The following is a 23869-nucleotide window of genomic DNA, read 5'->3' as shown; positions in this document are numbered from 1 at the left end:
GGATAACTGGGCCCAAAATCTGTATTCTCCAGCAGGTGGCTTTTTGTCGTGTTTTTTTTCGCTCCCCAAGCGATGAGTTTTGTATGGAGGTCAATGAGAGAGTCTATTTGGTCAACAAAATATTTAAATGTATTATTTGATCGTATAGAAGTGTCGTAATGCTTAGGTTGTTACGAATGTACTTATATAGGACACGTGACATCCCGGCAACTTTGAGAAAAAACACTTAATATCTGAGTTGGGCCTGTTGTTCACACGCGTATCTGCCCTCTCATTGGCTAGAATGGTCCCACCTGCTCTTGCCTCCTTCCGACTGCCCTCCATTTTTAAAGAAACGTATATTCATTGTTAGAGCTGCCACTTGAGTATCTCTGTTCAATATAACGGATAATCTGTGGCTGACTGGAACAACTCAGTTTTGCTTACCTTTAAAAAAAGCATATATTTTTGATACACACGCACAAGGACAAAATGTTACAAAGTAGCATATAGAATGCAACAAAAGCTGGGTGCCATCGATGGAACACTGGATAGGCTACTTTGTATCACTAGACCGGATTGTACATCACCTTCATCACTTTTGGGTTTAGGTTCACGAGCGAATATCGCACTGAAATGCAATTGGTCAACAACTAATCGATGCAGCATTTGAACCAATCACATTTAACAACGAGCCCCAGAGCGCGTATAATTTTGGGACAGTTATAAAATCGAGGCCAGAAATCTCACAACACCAGGCGGAGAGCCCCTTTCTCTCTCACCACACGGAAAGCCACAACGCTTGGCCTCATTGAAAAGAAAGAAAGAAAGAAAGGAAATGCAGAGGGATGTAAGATGGCAGAGCTACAAATGTTGCTAGAGGAAGAAATTCCAGCCGGTAAACGAGCACTCGTGGAAAGCTACCAAAATCTGTCGAGGGTTGCAGAATACTGTGAAAACAATTATGTACAGGTAAGGATAATATGTTGAATTATATGCGGAATTCGTCGTATAAGTAATGTTATAGAACTGTGTGAAACCGGAGACAGGAAATGTGTCTCTGAGACCAATGACCGCTAACCATGGATATTTAACTCTTATTTAAACAGGCTTTGGCAATGTAAAACAAATTCCTACCTCATCATTATATACTGACTCTATTCTCCTATAACAACCGTGTTCGGGTGGTTGTCTACTCGTACGACCATTCTAAACCAGCTATTTGATATGCATTTACAAAGCTGCTGAAGACTATTCAGAGGGTGTGTCGTTCTCTTTGATAGGTAGGCTAGAACTGTAGCCTAGGCAATGCTATTACAATTGTAGCCAGGGCTAAAAGAAAATGTATCGCTTTCCAAACCTAGGATATCGAATAGGTCAAATGGTTTGAATCGTTTCTTCATTATAGGCTTAATGTCTATTGGCATCGTTCGTCACCGAACGGTGTTACTAGGGCAATAATGGTCGCTCTACTGCAGTTTCCACCAATGTACTATATGCCTTTGAGAGCAGCACAGTAGAGCCAGCAAAGCAGTTCCCATCATTCTGTATCATGCATGTAATAAATGCGTGACTGGTCTTTGTTTTTTTTTTACCGACAGTGTGCCTAGCTTAACATTAGTTAGAAATTGGTAGGTATAGCAGTTTATTGCCCCTGGATAGGTTTCTGTGCAAGCGCCGTATGTGTGTATAAACTACCATTTATCAAATCTATTGCCCGACTTGGTTGAGGCTGCCTGAATTGTAATTACCCGAACGAAGGGACTGCATCGTGATACCTGTCATTCCAGATTGATGGATAAAGCGTAGTCCTATGCACTTGTTTCATCCTCCGTCTTTCAGATAATTTGAATAGTTGAATTGCGTCCCAGTAGTGGTCTACTGAAATATTATATGTATTTCCTATTCAACAAAACTGTATGAATAAGGCATGCAATTACTTGTGTGCTTTCTAAATATAGTATAATCAAATTATAAAATGACCAACTATATGATTTAATCTTCCTTCTAACTGTAAAATACCAATTTGTATGTTTAGTGCAAGAGAAAATGTGCATGTTTTCTAAAGGCCTCTATTGATCAAAACGTCTGTGCCATCGACTTGAACGTCTCCCAGAGCTCTAGCTTGGCTTTCTGAATTCGTTAGGAAATCACCTTTCATATCCTATTAATCGTGTCTATCTAGGACACAGAAAGTGTTTTTTTGTTTAAAATCTATGAATTATTTTAGATTAGTGGCAATAAATCGACCTTTGTATGGAGTACCGTGATGAAACCATGCTCTCCTGCTGCACTATGATGTAAAGATTACATGCATGTGCGATGTCAGTGGCTGGGATGTAGGGTTCAGCCAGGAGTGGATGGACAGTCGGAAGAGCAAATTAAATGTGAGAAGGGACATCCCAGCTTCAAGTGGTTTCAGATTTCACATCCTACATTACACTGGCCCAGGGCTCAGGAAATATATTGTTTCCACCTGACCTATGGGTATAGCTCAAGGCAAGCTATTTTTAATCGACTGTGTCCAAAGATTAATTTATAAGCAAAAATGTCAGTCGGAACAGGTACCAGAACCATGCAGGTCTTTACATCTAAGAGGATTTACTAATAGCCAGGCAACGGCTCCACATTTCTATCCCTCCAATCATCTCTAACTCCTCTTCCTCCCTGCCTTTTGCTGCTGAGCCCTGACTCTCCACATCACTTCCATTGACTTAGATTAACAGAGGGAGAGGAGCAACAAATAGGATACAATTGTGGTCAGGAACTTAATCTTTCTCTCTCCCTGTGTCTCTTCCTTCCTCTCTCTCTTTCTCAACCATACACATTCACTCTTGCTAATAAAGGGTTTCCATAATAAATTGTGTGATACAGTTACACACACACTCTCTCTCCTCCAATCAACTTTCTTGCCTGACAGACTAACTACAGAGTTAGCCAATGCTAGCTGATTAGTTACGAAGCAGGGTCAGTTTTCAAATTAAATGCATCGGTAGAAACAGGACAAAACACGCAACTTGCTAGCTGGCAATGTAAACAAATATCAAACTCATTATATGAGCTCCACTGCACAGGCATCTATTACCCTAACAGGACAGCTAAGCTGTCTAATAACATGAATACTAGGCAATGTACAGTGCTTTTGGAAAGTATTCAGACCCCTTGACATTTTACACATTTTGTTATGTAACAGCCTTATTCTAAAATTGATCGAATTGTTTCCCCCCCCCCTCATTAATCTACACACAATACTGACTAAGCAAAAGCAGGTTTTTAGACATTTTTTGCAAATGTATTAAAAATAAAAAACTGAAATACCACTTTTACATAAGTATTCAGATCCTTTACTCAGTACTTTGTTGAAGCACCTTAGGCAGCGATTACAGCCTTGGGTCTTATTGGGTATGACGCAACAAGCATGGCACACCTGTATTTAGGGAGTTTCTCCCATTCTTCTCTGCAGATTCTCTCAAGCTCTGTCAGGTTGGATGGGGAGCGTCGCTGCACAGCTATTTTCAGGTCTCTCCAGAGATGTTCGATCGGGTTCAAGTCTTTGCTCTGGCTCGGCCACTCAAGGACATTCAGAGACTTGTCCCAAAGCCACTCACGTGTTGTCTTGGCTGTGTGTTTAGGGTTGTTGTCCTGTTGGAAGGTGAAGCTTCGCCCCAGTCTGAGGTCCTGAGCGCTCTGGAGCAGGTATTTTACAAGGATCTCTCTGTACTTTGCACCGTTCATCTTTCCCTCGATCTTGACTAGTCTCCCAGTCACTGCCGCTGAAAAACATCCCCACAGCATGATGCTGCCACCAACATGTTACCTCCAGGCATGACTTTTGGCATTCAGGCCGAAGAGTTGGTTTCATACTGAAGAGTGCCTTCTGTCTGGTCACTTCATCATAAAAGCCTGATTGGTGGAGTGCTGCAGAGATTGTTGTCCTTCTGGAAGGTTCTTTCATCTCCATAGAGGAACTCTGGAGCTCTGTCAGAGTGGCCATCGGGTTCTTGGTCACCTCTCTGACCAAGGCACTTACATTTACATTTTACATTTAAGTCATTTAGCAGACGCTCTTATCCAGAGCGACTTACAAATTGGTGCATTCACCTTATGACATCCAGTGGAACAGCCACTTTACAATAGTGCATCTAAATCTTTTAAGGGGGGTGAGAAGGGGTTTCAGGTGTCTCCGGAAGGTGGTGATTGACTCCGCTGTCCTGGCGTCGTGAGGGAGTTTGTTCCACCATTGGGGGGCCAGAGCAGCGAACAGTTTTGACTGGGCTGAGCGGGAACTGTACTTCCTCAGTGGTAGGGAGGCGAGCAGGCCAGAGGTGGATGAACGCAGTGCCCTTGTTTGGGTGTAGGGCCTGATCAGAGCCTGGAGGTACTGAGGTGCCGTTCCCCTCACAGCTCCGTAGGCAAGCACCATGGTCTTGTAGCGGATGCGAGCTTCAACTGGAAGCCAGTGGAGAGAGCGGAGGAGCGGGGTGACGTGAGAGAACTTGGGAAGGTTGAACACCAGACGGGCTGCGGCGTTCTGGATGAGTTGTAGGGGTTTAATGGCACAGGCAGGGAGCCCAGCCAACAGCGAGTTGCAGTAATCCAGACGGGAGATGACAAGTGCCTGGATTAGGACCTGCGCCGCTTCCTGTGTGAGGCAGGGTCGTACTCTGCGGATGTTGTAGAGCATGAACCTACAGGAACGGGCCACCGCCTTGATGTTAGTTGAGAACGACAGGGTGTTGTTGTCCAGGATCACGCCAAGGTTCTTAGCGCTCTGGGAGGAGGACACAATGGAGTTGTCAACCGTGATGGCGAGATCATGGAACGGGCAGTCCTTCCCCGGGAGGAAGAGCAGCTCCGTCTTGCCGAGGTTCAGCTTGAGGTGGTAATCCGTCATCCACACTGATATGTCTGCCAGACATGCAGAGATGCGATTCGCCACCTGGTCATCAGAAGGGGGAAAGGAGAAGATTAATTGTGTGTCGTCTGCATAGCAATGATAGGAGAGACCATGTGAGGTTATGACAGAGCCAAGTGACTTGGTGTATAGCGAGATAGGAGAGGGCCTAGAACAGAGCCCTGGGGGACACCAGTGGTGAGAGCGCGTGGTGAGGAGACAGATTCTCGCCACGCCACCTGGTAGGAGCGACCTGTCAGGTAGGACGCAATCCAAGCGTGGGCCGCGCCGGAGATGCCCAACTCGGAGAGGGTGGAGAGGAGGATCTGATGGTTCACAGTATCGAAGGCAGCCGATAGGTCTAGAAGGATGAGAGCAGAGGAGAGAGTGTTAGCTTTAGCGGTGCGGAGCGGAGCGCCTCCGTGATACAGAGAAGAGCAGTCTCAGTTGAATGACTAGTCTTGAAACCTGACTGATTTGGATCAAGAAGGTCATTCTGAGAGAGATAGCGGGAGAGCTGGCCAAGGACGGCACGTTCAAGAGTTTTGGAGAGAAAAGAAAGAAGGGATACTGGTCTGTAGTTGTTGACATCGGAGGGATCTAGTGTAGGTTTTTTCAGAAGGGGTGCAACTCTCGCTCTCTTGAAGACGGAAGGGACGTAGCCAGCGGTCAGGGATGAGTTGATGAGCGAGGTGAGGCAAGGGAGAAGGTCTCCGGAAATGGTCTGGAGAAGAGGGAGGGGATAGGGTCGAGCGGGCAGGTTGTTGGGCGGCCGGCCGTCACAAGACGCGAGATTTCATCTGGAGAGAGAGGGAGAAAGAGGTCAGAGCACCGGGTAGGGCAGTGTGAGCAGAACCAGCGGTGTCATTTGACTTAGCAAACGAGGATCGGATGTCGTCGACCTTCTTTTCAAAATGGTTGACGAAGTCATCTGCAGAGAGGGAGGAGGGGGGGGGGAGGGGGATTCAGGAGGGAGGAGAAGGTGGCAAAGAGCTTCCTAGGGTTAGAGGCAGATTCTTGGAATTTAGAGTGGTAGAAAGTGGCTTTAGCAGCAGAGACAGAGGAGGAAAATGTAGAGAGGAGGGAGCGAAAGGATGCCAGGTCCGCAGGGAGGCGAGTTTTCCTCCATTTCCGCTCGGCTGCCCGGAGCCCTGTTCTGTGAGCTCGCAATGAGTCGTCGAGCCACGGAGCGGGAGGGGAGGATCGAGCCGGCCTGGAGGATAGGGGACATAGAGAGTCAAAGGATGCAGAAAGGGAGGAGAGGAGGGTTGAGGAGGCAGAATCAGGAGATAGGTTGGAGAAGGTTTGAGCAGAGGGAAGAGATGATAGGATGGAAGAGGAGAGAGTAGCAGGGGAGAGAGAGCGAAGGTTGGGACGGCGCGATACCATCCGAGTAGGGGCAGTGTGGGAAGTGTTGGATGAGAGCGAGAGGGAAAAGGATACAAGGTAGTATTCGGAGACTTGGAGGGGAGTTGCAATGAGGTTAGTGGAAGAACAGCATCTAGTAAAGATGAGGTCGAGCGTATTGCCTGCCTTGTGAGTAGGGGGGGAAGGTGAGAGGGTGAGGTCAAAAGAGGAGAGGAGTGGAAAGAAGGAGGCAGAGAGGAATGAGTCAAAGGTAGACGTGGGGAGGTTAAAGTCGCCCAGAACTGTTAGAGGTGAGCCGTCCTTAGGAAAGGAGCTTATCAAGGCATCAAGCTCATTGATGAACTCTCCGAGGGGACCTGGAGGGCGATAAATGATAAGGATGTTAAGCTTGAAAGGGCTGGTAACTGTGACAGCATGGAATTCAAAGGAGGCGATAGACAGATGGGTAAGGGGAGAAAGAGAGAATGACCACTTGGGAGAGATGAGGATCCCGGTGCCACCACCCCGCTGACCAGAAGCTCTCGGGGTGTGCGAGAACACGTGGGCGGACGAAGAGAGAGCAATAGGAGTAGCAGTGTTATCTGTGGTGATCCATGTTTCCGTCAGTGCCAAGAAGTCGGGGGACTGGAGGGAGGCATAGGCTGAGATGAACTCTGCCTTGTTGGCCGCAGATCTGCAGTTCCAGAGGCTACCGGAGACCTGGAACTCCACGTGGGTCGTGCGCGCTGGGACCACCAGATTAGGTGGCGCGGCCACGCGGTGTGGAGCGTTTGTATGGTCTGTGCAGAGAGGAGAGAACAGGGATAGACAGACACATAGTTGACAGGCTACAGAAGAGGCTACGCTAATGCAAGGAGATTGGAATGACAAGTGGACTACACGTCTCGAATGTTCAGAAAGTTAAGCTTTACGTAGCAAGAATCTTATTGACTAAAATGATTAAAATGATACAGTACTGCTGAAGTAGGCTAGCTGGCAGTGGCTGCGTTGTTGACTTTGTAGGCTAGCTGGCAGTGGCTGCGTTGTTGACACTACACTAATCAAGTCGTTCCGTTGAGTGTAATAGTTTCTACAGTGCTGCTATTCGGGGGCTAGCTGGCAAGCTAGCAGTGTTGATTACGTTACGTTGCGTTAAAAGAACGACAATAGCTGGCTAGCTAACCTAGAAAATCGCTCTAGACTACACAATTGCCTTTGATACAAAGACGGCTATGTAGCTAGCTATGTAGCTAGCTACGATCAAACAAATCAAACCGTTGTGCTGTAATGAAATGAAATGAAAATGTGATACTACCTGTGGAGCGAAGCTGAATGCGACCGGGTTGTTGAGTGCGGAAGTTCTATTCGGTAGACGTTTGCTAGCTGTTGGCTAGCTAGCAGTGTCTCCTACGTTAAGGACGACAAATAGCTGGCTAGCTAACCTCGGTAAATTAAGATAATCACTCTAAGACTACACACTCTAAACTACACAATTATCTTGGATACGAAGACAGCAAAGACCACTATGTAGCTAGCTAACACTACACTAATCAAGTCGTTCAGTTGAGTGTAATAGTTTCTACAGTGCTGCTATTCGGTAGACGGTGGACGTTTGCTAGCTGGCTAGCTGCTGGGCAGATAGCAGTGAAGACTACGTTAGGACGACGAAATACGATAATTACGCAATTATCTTTGATACAAAGACGGCTATGTAGCTAGCTAAGAAGAAATTGCTAAGATTAGACAAATCAAACCGTTGTACTATAATGAAATGTAATGAAAAGTTATACTACCTGCGGACCGAAGTGCGGATGCGACCGCTCGCTCCAACCCGGAAGTAGATCCACTTCTCCCCCGATTGCTCAGTTTGGCCGGGCATGCAGCTCTAGGAAGAGTCCTGGTGATTCCAAACTTCTTCCATTTAAGAATGATGGAGGCCACTGTTTTCTTGGGGACCTTCAATGCTGCAGAAATGTTTTCGTACCCTTCCCCAGATCTGTGTCTCGACACAATCCTGTCTCGGAGCTCTACGAACAATTCCTTCAACCTCATAGCTTGGTTTTTGCTCTGACATGCACTGTTAACTGTAGGATATTTTATAGAGGTGTGTGCCTTTCCAAATCATGTCCAATCAATTGAACTTAACTGAGCTCAATTTTGAGTCTCATAGCAAAGTGTCTGAGTACTTATGTAAATAAGGTATTTCGTTTTTTATAAATGTGCAAACATTTAAAAATAATTTTTGCTTTGTTATTATGTGGTATTGATGAGATTGAAAAAAAATTATATCAATTTTAGAATAAGGCTGTAATGTAACAAAATCTGGAAAAAGTGAATACTTTCCAAATGCACTGTATATCCTACGAATATCTGCACCTAGCAAACATAACAAACCATAACCTAAGCCCAACAGATAATCACAAATTACTCTAGCCTTAATTTTGGAGGCTATTTAACTGGTTGTGTGTATGGCTAGCTGGTGAAAGTGACAGTTGAGGTTGGCGCTTCAGCGCAACCCAAATTTACCGCTACCCACAAGTTCTTGCCTGACAAGACTAACTAGTTATCTAGCTAGTTATAGCAAGCCATTTATACGTGAATTACATTGGTACAAAAAAGACAAAACAACTAACTAGTTATCTGACTATATACAGCTAAACACTGCAACTATTTCCAAGAGACGGAGAGCAATTATTTTATTTGAGCTCCACTGCTGATGTGCTTGCCTGTACCAACCAAGTTATCATGACATGACAGGACTTGTTAATCTAAGAGCTATTCCCCAACTTTCACAGCATCAAACATAGACAACACCTAACATATATCTGCTGTTTACTTATTTCACTCACCTCGACGTCATTGCTTTTCAAAATGCAAAGACGTGTCCTAATCCATATCACCGACCAATATAGATACAGCCTCTTTCACAGTGAAATGTTGTGTACGCTTCGGTGGCGTCATTTTGAGTAATGAAGTAAAAAAAAACGTTGAAATGTCAAATGACAGCAGCCACGCAAAAACGACAACAGGTTGTTAGCAAGTTCATTTTGCGATATTGACACAGATATTATTGTTAGAAAAATATGGCTGTTCGCGGCCGCTGTAGTAATTTAAAGAAAGTCCGTAGACAGCTGCTATGGGTCCTAAAGAGTTAAAGTATAATTTTGTTAAAAGTTCTAATGTTACTGTCCCCACCACAACACAAAAATACTTAATGAGAAATTTCACTGCTATTCTATTTCACAATATATGTCTGTTAATATGTTATTAACATATCATATGTGTCATAAAAATTTTGAATTTCCTTACTACACGTAAATATGAGCGCACTAGTAGAAATGGGCCTGCTACATTTCTTGGTTGTAAGCAAAGCACATTATCCAGAATTCATAGCGATTTTAGGACATAGTACTGCCCGGTAGAGGTGTATCCAGTTATGGGAGAAATATCAAAGTGTTTGTAGCCAGCACTTTCAGACAGAGGATTTGGAAAAGGAACTGAATTCTCAACTGATGGGGTTGCCATGTCGTCGAACATTGAAAGGTGATGCTGTTCCATCGATTTTCTTCTCTTTCACTTCGAAGAGGAAGGCATCCGATCAGCCAACATCAGAGCAGCAGAAAAGAAGTCAAGCTGAGGTAACGTAGCTAACGTTACCTAGCTAACTAGCTAGCGAACTACATTTGTTTTCAGTGCCTTCAGAAAGTATTCACACCCCTTGGTTTTGTTGTGTTACAGCCTAAATTAGATATTTATTTGACTGGCCTACACACAGTACTCTAATGTCAAAGTAGATTCATGTTTTTTTCAGCATTTTTACAAAATAATAAGAAATTAAAAGCTGAAATGTCGTAAATGTCGGCTTCCCATCATTACGCACCCCGCTCACCATATCAGTGCAATATAGACTCACCTGGACTCCTTCACTTTGTTGATAGCCCCTTCTATATCTGTATGTTCCTCAGTTTGTTCCCCGTGTCAGCATATTGTCGTTATGTTTCCCCTGTTCAGAAGCTGTCCTTTTTTGTTTCTTATCAGTTATTTATTAAATGTTCACTCCCTGTACTTGCTTCTCGTCTCCCAGCATCTGTCCTTACAAATGGTGAGTTTAAAATGGGTACAGAGTTTAATGGCTGTGATAGGATAACTGAGGATGGAGCAACAACATTGTAGTTACTCCCCAGTACTGACCTAATTGACAGAGTTAAAAGAAGGAAGCCTGTACAGAATACAAACATTCTAAAACATCCATCCTGTTTGCAACAAGGCACTAAAGCAATACTGCAAGAAATGTGGCAAAGCAATTAATGTTTTGTCCTGAATACAAAGTGTTATGTTTGGGGCAAATCCGATACAGCACATTACTGAGTACCACTTTTCAAGCATAGTGGTGGCTGCATCATGTTATGGGTAAAGACTAATAGACATATTTTGCACAATCCAGGTGTGGAAAACTGTTCAAGAACTTACCCAGAAAGACTCACAGCTGTAATTGCTGCCAAAGGTGATTCTAACATGTATTGATTGACTCAGGGGGTGTGAATACTTATGTAATCAAAATATATTAGTATTTTATTTTTGATTCAATTTTTTTTACACATTAGACTTTTTCTTCCGCTTTGACATTGCAGAGTATTTTGTGTAGATTGTTGACAAAAAATGGCAATTAATTCCACTTTGTAACACAACATTATAAATACTTTCTGAAGGCACTGTATCTCAACCAAAATCTAGCTTTCATAATACGCTGACTAGACATTCCAAAGCATATAAATTTAATTAGCCAGCTGCTATCTGGCAATGTAACTTTGCAAGCTGACATTAGCTTCATTAGGTTACGGTAACCTAACTAACTACCGCAGAGGCAAATGTGACTTTGTTCTATTTAGAGTCCGATCCCATCAACATCTGCATAGGCATCAAGCTCAGCACCAGGAAATAGTGTAAGTCACCTTGAAAAATCTTACTAAAATCTACTAAATCTTTCAATGACTCTATGCATTAGCAAATATATTGGAGCTAGGGATTAACATGGTCTGTATGTTGTTGTCATAGTTGGTGTGTTTACAAGTAGGCTACAACTTCTGTAGTTTTCCTACTGTAGTTTTCTCTGTATTATGGAGTCTTAGTTGATTACTCATGCAAGGCTTCAAGTCTAAATTGGAGTAAATTATGCATTAGTAAGGAGGGGATGGTGTGGGTGACTGACTGGGGTGGGTATTGTATGTGAAGGTTAGTATGCATGATCTATTGGCATGAGTGGGTTGGGTGGATATAGTACCTTGTTTGAGCATGTGTTGATGGGGGGAAAGTAGTAAAATGTTGGCTTATCACTCACTACTGTGTCCTACAGACTAATCCTGCTGATGATGACCTTAACACCAGCTTTAGTAGTACAGCGCCTGTAGACCCATTGGATGAAAGCTTTCAGCCTGGAATAAGCTTAATCTCAACATCATCTGACTTAGAAACAAGCCAGGACAGCCAAAGGTATTTATGAAAGTACACTACCCTCTTGAGAAAACTAAATCACCAATACAATTAACTGTCTTCAAGAAGAGCTCCTCAAACCTTTCACACCCCTGTAGTCAATTCTTTGGCATGGGGGAGAGGGGCTGTTAGTATACTTTTCTAGCCTATTCACTCGATTGTTGGCAGTGCTTGTCTGCTTAACAGCACAACTAGAGGTTGAAGCAGTGGGTGGTGAAGAAATTGTATGAGAGGCTTGTACACCTGGCTGTGGAGTGCAGAAAGGACCAGACAGTTGTCAACAAGGAGCCTGATTCACAGCTCCCCAAACCCAACATCCCTGCCAATATCGCCACAGCGCCAAAGCCTGCTCAACCAGCTGCCATTACCCAACACAAGAAGAGGCTGAAGAACATTCTGGAACCTGCTTGGAACATTCAACCAACACAACATCCATATTCAGTTTGACTGATATAGTAGTATAATATAAAATGCCTATTATGCTCAAAACTGCAATGTGGTATAGATGTTGCTAGCTTTTGTACATAGTGTTTTTATATATGATCTTTTTTTAATTTATTTTTTTACAAGTGACTAAATGAAAGCAATAAAGTGTTGACTTCAACTTCTGGCTCAATACATTGTGATATTCGTGAAATATATTTGGATAAACTAGCTTCAGTCTTACTGCTAAAAACAAATTATGTAGGGAGTTGGTGTATCATTCAACCTGAAATTTGTTGGCAAGTGAACATGCTTGAATAGATTAGTCTGTCAAAATAGCAAATAAGTAGACATGGCCTGTATTCAAGACAAAACGTATTTACTCTGGAGACCGAGGTGAGTTTACAAAGCAGTATGCAGGGGCAGTTATGACAATGTACGACAGTATATTTTTTATTTTACTGTACACTAACGCTTATAATAAATACTACAGTTCTACATAGGAAATACTTGCATATTGTGTGTTTGGTGGTGCAATGAGGTGTTCGATGTCACTTTGATACAGGGGAGATTGTTGTTATGGAACCTTTCACATCTCTTGAGAGTCACAAACTTCTTTGTATCCTTTTGTCTGTGAGGGAAACACGAAAATGCTAGTACACATTCATATGGGCAATCATTGTATACGGTATGTATTCATACTGTAGCAGCATGGTGTAGAATATGAGACATCTCGTAAGACACACGTTAGCTAGCTAGTTAGGTACAGCACACAGGCATAGTTACTCCAAGACTAATATGAGTCATAAAACCAAAGTCATTCCTTTACTTTCCACCATCCTCAAAACATTTCTCCAGTTTTGCTCTTAATGAGACGCGCTAGGCTAGTTAGCTAGCAAGCGATAACATTAGACTACAGCACATTTTAGGTATAGTAAATACACAGCTAGGTAGCTGAACTTGTCTAGCTTGTATTGTAGTGCTACTAGCAAGCCCTGTCATGGACGAATCAATTACACAATTGTACTGTACTGACCAACACTGCTTCGTGTAAAAAGAGAGCTTCTATTGCTAGCTACCTACCGACAGCAAAACAACTTACGCGTTTGTCATTTGCCCCCCTGAGTCCTGGTCCAGCTGGTCTAGGTCTCGCAATGGTTTCGCAATTATTTTTATCGTTGTCTCAACTCCTCTCCAGTTTATTCCGGTTCAAATAAATAGGGCTGTATATAAAAGAACATGAACAAAAACAATCGTCGTCTAGCTCTTTTTGGAAAGAGGAATAATCAGAAGCAGCCTTTGTAGCTAATTATTTAGCAATCCTGGATAGACGGCCCTTACGAAATAAGATTGCAGTCAGAGTACAGTATAACTGCAGTACACAACAGTATAATTGCAGTTAGAGTGCAGTATAACTGCAGTATGCTGCAAATACTGAGTACAAAATAACACCGTTTTTTTACTGCAGCAATTGTACAGGATAACAGCAGTTAGAGTGCAGTATAATCCAAAATACCACAATCGACTGCAGTTACTGCAATATTACTGCAGTTTCAATCTTTTTTTGAGAGGGAGTGCATGGTAACATAGCTTCTGTGAACCTGTAAACTAGGATAATGAGTCAACCTAGATATCCTGCAATGTCCTGGGCGATAGGAACATTGAGACAAGTCCAACGGTTCTATTGAACAAGGACAACCATATCTACTCGCTGGTAGCGTGCGTGATCGTGCAAACTGCAAAACACAAAGCCCACAATAATTGTTACAAAACATAATTCCATTCATTTTTAGGTCGTTTACCATAAACACACAAATCAAATTTTAGTGGTTTCATACACATATTTAGCAGATGTTATTGCAGGTGTAGAAAAATGCTTGCGTTCCGAGCCCCAGCAGTACAGTAATATCTAAAAATTCACAACAATACACCCAGATCCAAAAGTAAAATAATTGTATAAATATTAGGACGTGTCTCAAAGAACATTTTATGCTTTTTGTTTTTGGTGGTTGCAGATGTTTTTGCCATGTCTCCGGGTGCTATTCATCAACTTCTATGAGAAATATAAGCCATTAAATAACTAAATATAAAACATCTTTCTTCATTATTTTATAATTATACTTAAAATCTTTCATCAAAAACGTTTTTTTTTAATGATGATTGTATTTATTGTTATTGTATTTAATATTTTCTGTGTCCTTTATTTCACTTTCTACCCTGTTAGTTTGTAGTACCCCTTTTAAACACAGCCCCTTCCCACAATGACATCACATTCAGGAAGTGTCAACATTTTTTGGGTGTGAAAACAACAGCGCAAAGCTACATAAATATAAACACACAGTTTTGCCTAGATGTACCTCCCCAGAGACCACCAAAGAAAAATCCCGATTGGATCTTTTTTTCTCCTCAGTTTTCTCAGACATTGATATTTAAAAAATACAACAATTATTAGAAGGCTTTGTTGGTTCCCCACTGATACAGTCCGGTCCAAAATGAGTGGCACCATTGACAAAGATAATAAAAAAAACTCTAGAAAGTTAATAATACAAATACAGAGCTACAGGAAACACCAACATAAAGTGTCTTAATGGGGTGTTGGTCCACCACTAGCCAGAACAGTGGCTGAAACTATATTGGAGGGATGCAACATCATTCTTCCACAATATATTATATAATTTGTTGTCTTGTTGATGGTGGTGGAAAAGTCTATCTCAAGCACCACTCCAGAATATCCCATTATTGTTCAATTGGGTTGAGACCTGGTGACTGACATGCTGACCACACACATTCATGTTATTCAATCATTGCATCCACACTGCCTGCGCACTTCAATGAAAGTAAAAATTGGTTCTATTTGTGATGCTTTACACGCTGCAAGTCCTTCCTCTCCCATCTCCTCATTGGTTTTTAGGAGCATATACCCACATGGGTGATTGATTGATGAACTGAGGTTTACATACACTCCAGTCCAGCTGGTGGTGGTAATGTACCTTAAAGTTGATGTCCATCCGCCATATAAACTCCAAATAAGAAGAAGCCTGAAGGAGGAGAGGTTACTAGAATCAAACTCTGTTTAACTTTTATCTGTATATTAATTGTCGGAGTAGAGGACCTTGTTCATTTCAGGTAAAATAACAACCCAATGTTTATATCCCAGGACAAATTAGCTAGCAACAGCAAGCTACTGTAGATAGCTAAATTGCCATGAATGTTTAATGCTTTTCGACCTGTCCCCAAATTAATTTAGTTGGTTCATTTTGTTTTGATATTTCAACCTACGTGTCTTGATCGCATCTGGTGTGGATGGACAAAATCAACATGCGAGCAATGGTGCACGTAGACGCACCCACACGCATGTGCACACGCCCGGTGTAGTCAGCATGTGAGACGGCCATGGCATATGACATCGTTTTCATGCTCATCAAACTATTCAGTGATCACTCGTACCCTGTGGGGTCATAGCCATGGTAGCCAAAATAATGGCCTGCCCAGCCAATACTTGACCTAAGCATGATGGTTTGTTAATTGCTTAATTAAGTCAGGAACCACACCTGCTGTGTTTCCATTATATTGGCAGTTACCTGTATATTGTATGCTCAACATTTTTGGAATATAATGTTATTTTATACTAATACAATTGCTCAGAGAAAGATTCTTGTTTAACAAGAAAAAAAAATCTCAAAAAGATAGGGCGCAAAATTTGTTTATCAATGGGGTTCACGTCCAGAGACTGAGATGGACATTGCAAAATGTTGATTTTGTGGTCAATTAACCATTTCTTTGTGGATTTTGATGTGTGCATGGGATTATTGTTTTACTGGAAGATCCACTTGCATCCAAGTTCCAGCCTCCTGGCAGAAGCAGCCAGGTTTTGATCTAAAATGTCCTGGTACTGGGTCAAGTTCATAATGCCGTTGACCTTAACAAGAGCCCCAGGATCAGTGGAAGTGTATCATATTAATAAACAAACAAACAACAAAAAAGTCTGGGCCAGATTATGCACTCAGGAGTGCCATTTTGTTGAGGCTATGACAACGACGCTAACGGAATAGCAATTTGTAGATCTAATGGTCACCCATTGTGGGCACCAGATATGCCATATTGTAGAATCCAGATAAATCCAACTGTGCAGATGGATAGCTCGTCATCAGTGACATCATTGAGGAGCACTACAGGTCATGTTGCCTGCTATAACACCTTTATAACCATATCATAAAAGAACACAATGCCCATTGATAAATGCCATAATCCGTAATGACAGGCAAACTAGCATAATAGCTATCCCCATAGACTTCCAGTTGTTGCGCTAATGCTTGTTGGCAACTTCTTTCAAACTGCACACAGAGACAAAGAAAATCATTGCCAAAATCACAAACTATCCCATTAAGGAAGGAAACACACAAGCAACAGTATTTGTCACAGCTGAGCCCCCACTTTAAATCCCCCTTCACATAATATCCTACTGACTGGATGTTTCTCTCATGAGTCATTTGTTTTTGGACTTAATGTTTTAAGGCCCTTCAAGTCTTTTTCACAGTAGTAGCAGCAGGCCTGTCTGACAAGTATCGTTAGATGATGGGGTACTAGTTCAAACGTACCAGGTTAGTACATTGTGGGTCTCCCATCATAAGGTAGGCTACCAAATACCAAGAAAAGAGACTGATTAGTCTTGGTAAAGGAGTTGAAAATGAAGAGATATAGGGGTCGGAGATTAGAAGAGTTGTATCAGGTTAGTATCATGTGTGTCTTCCATCAAAAGGTACCACCTACCATTAGTGATGGGGGGAAAAAAATCGCAATATTATTGTGGCCGATATTATACTGATTCCTTAACTCCAAGTATCGATTTGTGTATATATATATTTTGTGTATTTGCTAGCTAGCGTTAGTTTCTGAACAGGTCGCCTGCTAACACATGAAATTGGTGGAACATTTGATGAGAAATGAACACCACAGAACAGTGAGTATTGTACACACCATTGGGTAATTAAACTGTCAATCAACTATGCATAGAATCCCTGATACAACTATTAGTTTACACAGGATATGAAGAGGAGGGGAAAGGGGTCAAAGAGATGTTGAGTGAGATGTTTTTGTCCTGTCAATTTCCCCTGTGCTATGGATTCAGACCAAGAAGTGTTGTGTTTCAATCTACTATCACTTAGTGATTTCTATCATGAAATTAATTCAGTTGCTAAACGACTTCAAACAATCATGTCCCCTGGAGAAGATTTTTATATTAGAATTACTATTAACTTCAGTAGGGACTCTAGGGAGTGTTTTGTTGTGGTTTTACCTTCTTGTATACAATTACCTACCAAGAGGGTTGTAGCCCTACTGTACATGCCATGGGCTGCTCCACACGTATCCAATGTTATAGAGAATGTCCTCTTTGACCCTTGGGTTACTAGGCCAATCTCCAATAGCAGTTTGCAACAACTCCCTTCTGGCTCAGCAGCAACAGGGGTTCCAAACTGCTCTCCATTTGGGCGAGCAGTACTCCACCATAAAAACGGTTGTACTGCAGGTTGAGTAAGATCAGTGTTCAATTTGTACTGCTCTACCTATATTGTGCCCTGATGTGTTGGTTAATGGAAATATCTAATGTATAAAAAATCTTGGATCTACCAAATCCAGTTTGAGAATTTAGGTAATCCCACCACGGCCACCAAATGTACATATAATGAATGACTGAGTGCTTCTGTTGTGTTGTATATGGTTTCTAAACACTCAAGCTTTGTTGAATTAGTACTTAAACACTCGAAATGCATTCAACAGCCTAAATACAACTTCATCCCAAATGTTGCAAAAATAAAATTGGGACTGTGTAGCTTTTTTTATAATGTTAGTCAATGTTTAAAAGGTGTTAACACAACCTAATCCTTCTCTCTCCACCACTAAGATGTACCACTTGTCCTCAATTACCCTGAATTGAAGGTGTGCGCCCTTTGTAGACAAATATAGACACCAATGCAGATGAGACAGACATTCTCCCAAATTTATTCACTCAACCCATTAATTGCGCCGACCAAGTTGCTTTCAATGATAACAAGGCTTTAGCCATGGTTCGATTTCTAAGTGCATAATGTAAGAGTACTTTAAGTCACACATTCATAATGTACTTTTATTCAGATGAATGGAAGAATGGGGACATACCGTATATGGAGATGTCGATCACTGATACAAGGTGCTTTCTAGATGTGTGTGTGTGTGCCTGAGGACATGCATGCGTGTGTATGTGTGTGTGCGTGTGTGTTGCCGTTGTATATGTACAATTTGGTGCCAGGTTTGTGCTGCGATTACATTGTAAGACATAGGCCTTTTAAATGTCTGTGTTTGTGCGGGTATGTGTTGTCAGAATCTCTTTGTCTGCACTGTGTGGACTTGCTTTGATGCATTGCGTACACTCAGGGAATTTTCTATTTACACAAATCCACTGTAACAGGGTCTGTTGTATCGAACCCAATCTTTCAAATACCTTGAGCATTTGCTCTAGTCTGCCTGGAGTGCCAGATGAGAGGGGTATGCAGTTTAGGGACTATTTTATTGGTACATTAAGCCAGGCAAACTTAATCAAGCACCGATAAAGTATTTGAAATTAATTAAAATAGTATTTAAACCCAGGTCTGCTGTGTGTGTGGTGTAGTCTTCATGCACTTCATAGGCCTATACTTACAACGGAACTGTGTGTAGAGCAATGGCTGTAGGCTCAGACAGATGGCTCTTGCAGCAGGGAGGGACTCGCTTCTTAACTGATGTCCCAGCATTCCTGGAGGCTAACGTCCCAATGTGCACCTGTCTATTCAGAAGTGGCGGTGTGAATTCCACTCTACTCAGCCTGCATTGCTTTGCACCTTATCAGAAATGTCAAGTAACATATGGAGAAAAACCCTGTCCTCGTTTAGGCAGAGGTATTTTTAGAGCACCACCTAAGTGCTTTTATCATTGTTTTCCTATGTTGTCCCCTGGATGAATTCGTGTTCTGTATTTGTTTTTCACAAGTTAATTTGACTCGGCCTGTGTCCCCCTACATTGTATGCCGTCTATTTCTCCTCCTTTTGTATATCTCTGTCCTTCCACCTTTCACGTTATATATTTTTATTTCGTTATTTAAAAAGTAACATTTATTTAACTAGGCAAGTCAGTTAAGAAAAAAATATTATTTAAAATGACGGCCTACACTGGCCAAACCCAGACAACGCTGGGCCAATCGTGCGCCGTCCTATGGGACTCCGAAACACAGCCGTTTGTCTTACAGCCTGGATTCAAACCAGGGTGTCTGAAGTGACTGAGATGCAGAGCCTTAGACTGCTGTGCCACACAGGAGCCCAATCTCCCAAATCTCGCTTTCTCACGTTTTAATTAAATTCAATAAAGCAACAAATACTAGCTATATGCCAAAGCAGAAGAGTTGATGATCTACAACAGTTTTCTGTTTTCCAAACTTCTACTCAAGTACCCCCTGCCAGTTTCATTTATTTAATGTATTCCAGTGCTAGCACATCCGAGGGGGTACCCAAGGAAAGGTTTGCAAAACATTGTTGTGGATCTACAACTCCTCTGCTTTGGCAATATGAGAAATTCAACGGAATTGCGCTGAGAATCAGATTTCTCTTTTAAAATGTACGACAAACAAAAACTACTGATTTCAAATTTTAACAAACCATACAACTCGATGAACATGGACTACTTATAACTATTTACACTAAACATTTTTCAAAAACACATTTACTGGAAGATCTGTGCAAATGCAAAGTTTCCAAACAGAATTTCGGTAAACTCTCCCTTTGTTTTTTTGCGATCACGTTTCCCAAAAACGTTGCTTAATATCTGCTCTCAATTAAAGATTCAAAGATGGCTGCAGAAGGAATGGGGTGGCAGCTTAGACGACACCTTGCCTTTGAAAAAAAATATTTTGGTTATTGAACTACAGAAAGTGACGTGGATTTACACCCGGTAACATAATTGCGGTAACGGAATTTCATCATGGGTCCCTGATCTGTACTACAGAAATGCATAATTATTGATCCGAATGTCATTCTCTTCATGGTGATGCATCCTAAATAGGTACATAAAGGTAGAAATATGCAATATCCTCCTTTGAATATTTGGGTATTATTCTACACACTGGCTATTGTTTTTATGACCTCCACCACCAAACGAGACCAGATTTGGTGGGTCTGGACCAAGCAAATCTGAACCAATCATATTTGTTTAAGTTTCACAAGTTTTAACTACTTATCAACATCCATGGACTTCCGGTGTTTGTCGGTGCTCAGTGGGTGAGGATGCTAGTTACGGTAAATGGAAAGAGCGGGCTCATGGGTAGGTGTCAGTAAGAGCCGAGAGAGGTGACATTAATTAGACATTCATTTCAATTCCAAAAATTTGGTTGCAAATTTTTCTGAAATTTCGTTACAAATTTGGTAACAGAATTCTGAGTTTGAATCACTTAATAATTCATAAACAAAATTGATATCAATAAAAACACTATAAATAATTGATAGGTCTACCTTTACTTGTTACTTCTATGCACTTTCACTATCCTTCCTTGTCATGAGGGAGAGACATTAGAAAATATCTTAAAGATATGTGGGTTTTTGTTAATGGAATTTCAAGGTATAATACAATGTTTCTTAAAATTACAGAAGGCAGAATAAATTCTCCTTAACTAAATAAAGTGTTGATATTAGTTGGCAGGGATCTTTACTTTAACAGTATTATGTTTTGATGTATTTATAATACCTTTGAAGACTTTTCTGGTTGATGTTTTCTAAGACCCTTTTTCCATCTGTTTAACAAGAAATCAACCATTGCTTATTCATAATTTTTACGATGGAAAATGGTTGAAAAATGTATAGCTTAACTTTCATTTGACACCCAATTTGACATGCTCCTATGAACTTTACATGTTGGTGCTCATGGGTCCTTTTACATGGAAATGACCATATACATGAATTTAATCTACAAAATGTACATGTACATAATGTATACAATGGTCTTTCCCCCTGCTCCAACCTCTCCAACCTATGTGTGTGTATGTGTCTTTCGGGGGGTTTGGGATAAAGTGGAAGTCAAATTTCCATTGGATCTTGTGTAGTCATCTTCACCTTCCTCATCTTCTAGGCCCAGGACAAGAGGAAAGCTCTGGAGGAGACTAAAGCCTACACCACCCAGTCTCTGGCGAGCGTTGCCTACCAGATCAATGCCTTAGCCAACAACGTGCTGCAGCTGCTGGACATCCAGGCCTCGCAGCTGCGCCGGATGGAGTCCTCCATCAACCACATCTCTCAGGTCAGGAGAGATAAACATTAGAGCTGGGAGTTATGGAAATAAATCCATATCGCAACACATTTTCTGAATTTATGCTTAAAGGGAACAACTCAAAACCTACGTACATCTACGTATGGGTTGTTTAAGTTGCATCTCTTTATATTCCCAGTATTACTTCATCAAATCTCTAGTTATCGATTATACACACATACAATTCATCATATTGTCATATCTTCACAGAATCCATATAGAACGTTAGAAATTCTTAGGTACTCACTTCAACTAAATCCATTGGCTCAGCAATCTCTGATAAATAGAACAATGTTTATACCATTAATATGCACCACAGTTTTTTTATTATCCTTTACTAGTTTGATTGTTGTATCCATCAATTGTTCCATTAATAATCACCCATATTAGCAAACGCATTTCATTTCAAACTTCACATTTCTCTAGTATAGGCGACTTATCGAAATGAACGATATCAGCAAAATGCCTGCAATATGTGATTGATATGGTCAGTGTCGATAATTTCCGATTTATCGTCCCAGCTTTTGTACACATACACACATACAGTGGGGCAAAAAAGAATTTAGTCAGCCACCAATTGTGCAAGTTCTCCCAAAAAGATGAGAGAGGCCTGTAATTTTCATCATAGTTACACTTAAACTATGGCAGACAAAATGAGAAAAAAAATCGAGAAAATCACGTTGTAGGATTTTTTATGAATTTATTTGCAAATTATGGTGGAAAATATGTATTTGGTCACCTACAAACAAGCAAGATTTCTGGCTCTCACAGACCTGTAACTTCTTCTTTAAGAGGCTCCTCTGTCCTCCACTCGTTCGTTACCTGTATTAATGGCACCTGTTTGAACTTGTTATTAGTATAAAAGACACCTGTCCACAACCTCAAACAGTCACACTCCAAACTCCACTATGGCCAAGACCAAAGAGCTGTCAAAGGACACCAGAAACAAAATTGTAGACCTGCACCAGGCTGGGAAGACTGAATCTACAATAGGTACGCAGCTTGGTTTGAAGAAATCAACTGTGGGAGCAATTATTAGGAAATGGAAGACATACAAGACCACTGATAATCTCCTTTGATCTGGGGCTCTACGCAAGATCTCACCCCGTGGGGTCAAAATTATCGCAAGAACGGTGAGCAAAAATCCCAGAACCAGACGGGGGGGCCTAGTGAATGACCTGCAGAGAGCTGGGACCAAAGTAACAAAGCCTACCATCAGTAACACACTACGCCGCCAGTGACTCAAATCCTGCAGTGCCAGACGTGTCCCCCTGCTTAACCCAGTACATGTCCAGGCACGTCTGAAGTTTGCTAGAGAGCAATTGGATGATCCAGAAGAAGATTGGGAGAATGTCATATGGTCAGATGAAACCAAAATAGAACTTTTTGGTAAAAATTCAACTTGTTGTGTTTGGAGGACAAAGAATGCTGAGTTGCATCCAAAGAACACCATACCTACTGTGAAGCATAGGGGTGGAGACATCATGCTTTGGGGCTGTTTTTCTGCAAAGGGACCAGGACGACTGATCCGTGTAAAGGGAAGAATTAAAGGGGCCATGTATCGTGAGATTTTGAGTGAAAACCTCCTTCCATCAGCAAGGGCATTGAAAATTAAACGTGGCTGGGTCTTTCAGCATGACAATGATCCCAAACACACCACAAAGGAGTGGCTTCGTAAGAAGCATTTCAAGGTCCTGGAGTGGGCTAGCCGGTCTCCAGATCTCAACACCATAGAAAATATTTGGAGGGAGTTGAAAGTCCGTGTTGCCCAGCAACAGCCCCAAAACATCACTGCTCTAGAGGAGATCTGCATGGAGAAATGGCCAAAATACAATTAACATTGTGTGAAAACCTTGTGAAGACTTACAGAAAACATTTGACCTCTGTCATTGCCAACACAAAGGGTATATAACAAAGTGTTGAGAAGCTTTTGTGATTGACCAAATACTTATTTTCCACCATAATTTGCAAATAAATTCATTAAAAATCATACAATGTGATGTTCTGGATTTTTTTTCTCATTTTGTCTGTCATAGTTGAAGTGTACCTATGATGAAAATTACAGGCCTCTCTCATCTTTTTAAGTGGGAGAACTTGCACAATTGGTGGCTGACTAAATACTTTTTTGCCCCACTGTAGCTAAACCTTTCATTCTCTCTTTCTTTTCTTTCCAGCCCTCTCATTCTCATTTTGTTTGGGATTTTTTTGTTGTTGCTCTCTGTATGAACTGTTTGTGAGCCCCCTATCTCTGATTCAGACAGGAAATGGGCATGAAGGGTTTGGTGCTGGTTCCAAGCTGAAACTGGGCGTGACCATGTTGTTTCCTCTCCAAAAATAAGTTACAACCTTGTTTTCTATTTTATCACACGGCACATAAAATGTGTAGCATTGAATGCAGAGAGGTTTGTGTGGCTGCAGCTCAGGGACTTCTTT

At 41.6% G+C, this 23869-nt stretch overlaps 1 protein-coding gene and 1 long non-coding RNA gene across 9 annotated transcripts in view; one reads left to right on the top strand and one right to left on the bottom strand.

Annotated features, from left to right (window-relative positions):
• The first annotated feature begins 330 nt into the window (after positions 1-330).
• LOC118402299 (abl interactor 1-like) overlaps positions 331-23869 on the top strand; it is a 54578-nt gene continuing 31039 nt past the window's right edge. For 3 of the 8 annotated variants that reach the window (XM_052477191.1, XM_052477190.1, XM_035800391.2), the window contains exons 1-2: positions 331-951; positions 21260-21427. In XM_052477191.1, the coding sequence (XP_052333151.1) occupies positions 835-951; positions 21260-21427 (285 nt within the window). In that variant the 5' untranslated portion in view covers positions 331-834. Of the gene's footprint in view, positions 952-9763; positions 9859-11109; positions 11164-11573; positions 11711-21259; positions 21428-23693 lie in introns of those variants that run through there. The other 5 variants (XM_052477192.1, XM_052477194.1, XM_052477195.1 and 2 more) reach the window with 5 other exon arrangements.
• On the bottom strand, positions 12496-13639 carry LOC118402300 (uncharacterized). The gene is made up of 2 exons (XR_004829466.2): positions 13236-13639; positions 12496-12764 (listed from the first exon to the last, which is right to left on the bottom strand). It is a non-coding gene; the product is annotated as an uncharacterized LOC118402300 (long non-coding RNA).

This window comes from Oncorhynchus keta, chromosome 23 (genome assembly GCF_023373465.1).
Source record: "Oncorhynchus keta strain PuntledgeMale-10-30-2019 chromosome 23, Oket_V2, whole genome shotgun sequence".
NCBI classification, from domain to species: Eukaryota; Metazoa; Chordata; class Actinopteri; order Salmoniformes; family Salmonidae; genus Oncorhynchus; species Oncorhynchus keta.
The sequence above is the reverse complement of the archived record's forward strand: the minus strand, read 5'-3'. Positions and strand labels throughout refer to the sequence as shown.